The sequence below is a fragment of the Hyla sarda genome, chromosome 6, assembly GCF_029499605.1.
Source record: "Hyla sarda isolate aHylSar1 chromosome 6, aHylSar1.hap1, whole genome shotgun sequence".
Lineage (NCBI taxonomy): Eukaryota > Metazoa > Chordata > Amphibia > Anura > Hylidae > Hyla > Hyla sarda.
The window spans coordinates 33579872-33582629 of NC_079194.1; the positions used below are offsets into that span (position 1 = coordinate 33579872).

The following is a 2758-nucleotide window of genomic DNA, read 5'->3' on the forward strand; positions in this document are numbered from 1 at the left end:
ATATATTTTTTTTTAGTAACATTTTTAGTTTCTGCTTTAAAGCATCTACAAAAAAAATTCCACCTGTATTTAACTCTTTTATTGCAAAAACTGAAATACAAGTTGCATTTAGTTCACATTGCGTTTTATAACATGATGTATTTTATTTAAAGTTTTATATTTTACAGTTTTCTGTTTGTTGCATTTTTGTATGTTGCATCTTTTACATGTCGTACGCAAAAAATTTCCAGCTTACCACGCTTGAGGAGTATAGCATGTCTCTTCACAGACTCTGTGTCCTGACTTGAGGAACACTTCAACTTTTTTTTTTTTTTTAAATAAGATTTATTTTAGAAATCCGAATTACAAACAGCTCAAAAGACTGGCGCGTTTCTGGCGTGTTAACCGCCCTTAGTCATGAGGTTGTAAATATACCTGAAATGTGTTCCTTGTAGTCATGACCATCAATAAGGGTAGTTAACTCTCTAGAAACATGACGGCCTTAGTCATGACTAAGGGAGTATAAACACACCAGAAATACAATGGTCATAGTCATGGTGTGCGAATAACACACATGAAACACATGGATTGTCGTCATGACTAAGGGTGGTTAACATACCAGAAACACGGCAGGTATAGTAATGGCTGTGACTAAAGGTGGTTAACACTCCAGAAATACGTTGTTCGTTTTTAAATATCTGTGATTTGAAGTTTTTAAATATATCTTAATAAAAATTGGAAGTTTATAATGCAGTCGAGCTGGAACCTCTTTCTTTCTTAGAAATTTTTGACACGTTGCATTATCTACATGTTAATGTTGCATTTTCATACAGATTAAGACTAATTATTTAGTTTTTAGTTTGTCAACCTGAACGCATTCCACACGGGGTTGACCATATGCAGTAGACTATCACGGAGATTTATCAAAACCTGTTCAGAGAAAAAGTTGTCTAGTTGCCCATAGCAACCAATCAGATCGCTTCTTTCATTTTGCAGAGGCCTTGTTAAAAGTGAAAGAAGCGATCTGATTGGTTGCTATGGGCAACTAGGAAACTTTTCCTTTGCACAGGTTTTGATAAATCTCCCCCTATGTCAGCAGAAATCCCTGCGTTTTTTGCCTAAACCATTAATGCTTGTCGTCTTTCTGTCTCTAAAGCTGCGCATGTTGGTGAATACCTGCATAAATCCCGACCCGGAGAAGAGACCAGACGTAACCTACGTGTATGAGGTCGCAAAGAGAATGCACGCTGTGACCGCCACCAGCTAGATGACTAGTCCTCGAAGATACTTCCCACCCTACGTCCATCACTTTTCAAGAATTTCCCCAGTATACTCCGTAGATGTGGGCAGGTTTTTTCGCGCTCCTCAGTGGGCTTATGGTATATTATAAAGGCCACGAAGTTTTTGTTTTTTTTTTGTTTGTTTTTTTTTTAAATCGTATGGGACACTTTTTCTTGGCAACTTCTAGTTAAGTTTGCAGTGCAAGACCCATCCCTCGTTCTGCAGTCAACATCTAGAGATGGAAATCTCCATGTACGCCACACCTCCAGAAATCCGCTATGAGGAGTGTAATGATGAGAGATTGGGATATTTTTTTCTCCCTGTGTAAATTATCAAATAAAAGCTATGTAATTGGGTATAGAAAACACCAAAAAGAGGAGTCGGGAAAGATAGATTGGTGATTCGGTGGGTGGGCTTCAAGTCAATATGATGAAGGGTTCCAATGGACGCCATCTTTGGATAGGTTTGTGTCCTCCACAACATGCAGTCAGGCATGTCACGTACACATCCGCCACGAGAAAAGGCCTTTAACTCTTTATTTACCTCGCTGTCCTATATCTTGTGCCTTTATAAAGACTTTGCAAAACTTGAGTGCAATGTAAGGTTTCATGATCATTTAATGCTATTGTTTTATTTTTCCCCCTCTTAAATAAATATATATGTGTGTGTGTGTATGTATGTATGTATGTATATATATATATATATATATATATATATATATTATAAATCAACTGGTACCATAAAGTTAAACAAATTTGTAAATTACTTCTGTTAATAAATCGTAATCCTTCCAGTACTTATTAGCCGCTGTATGCTCCAGAGGTAGTTGTGTAGTTCTTTCCAGTCTGACCACAGTGCTCTCTGCTGACACCTCTGTTCATGTCAGGAACTGTCCAGAGCAGGAGAGGTTTTCTATTGGGATTTGTTCCTGCTCTGGACAGTTCCTGACATGGACAAAGGTGTCAGCAGAGAGCACTGAGGTCAGACAGGAAAGAACAACACAACTCCTTCTGGAGCATACAGCAGCTGATAAATACTGGAAGTATTAAGATTTTTTAATAGAAGTAATTTACAAATCTGTATAACTTTTTGGCACCAGTTGATTTAAAGAAAAAAAATAAAGAAAAAATTCCACCGGAGTACCCATTTTAAACAATTTTATATTTTGGTGTATTTTAAATGTTCCTCCTGAATTGAGATTCCTAAGAGATCCATCCATTATTTGACCTCCATTGTCTTGACATTAAAGGGGTACTACCGTGGAAAACTTTTTTTTTTTAATTTATTTTTATTTATTTTTAAATCAACTGGTGCCAGAAAGTTAAACAGATTTGTAAATCACTTCTATTAAAACATCTTAATCCTTCCAGTACTTTTTATGGGCTGTATACTACAGAGAAATCCAGAAAAGAAATGCATTTCCTGTGATGTCCTGACCACAGCGCTCTCTGCTGACCTCTGCTGTCCATTTTAGGAACTGGAGAAAATCCCCATAGCA

The 2758-nt window shown here is 36.9% G+C and overlaps 1 protein-coding gene across 5 annotated transcripts in view; it reads left to right on the forward strand.

Moving 5' to 3' along the window:
- NEK7 (NIMA related kinase 7) overlaps positions 1–1941 on the forward strand; it is a 121167-nt gene extending 119226 nt beyond the window's left edge. For all 5 annotated transcript variants that reach the window (XM_056523468.1, XM_056523465.1, XM_056523467.1 and 2 more), the window contains one exon: positions 1136–1941. In XM_056523468.1, coding sequence (XP_056379443.1) covers positions 1136–1246 — 111 coding nt within the window. In that variant the 3' untranslated portion in view covers positions 1247–1941. The remainder of the gene's footprint in view (positions 1–1135) is intronic.
- Positions 1942–2758: the final 817 nt, after the last annotated feature.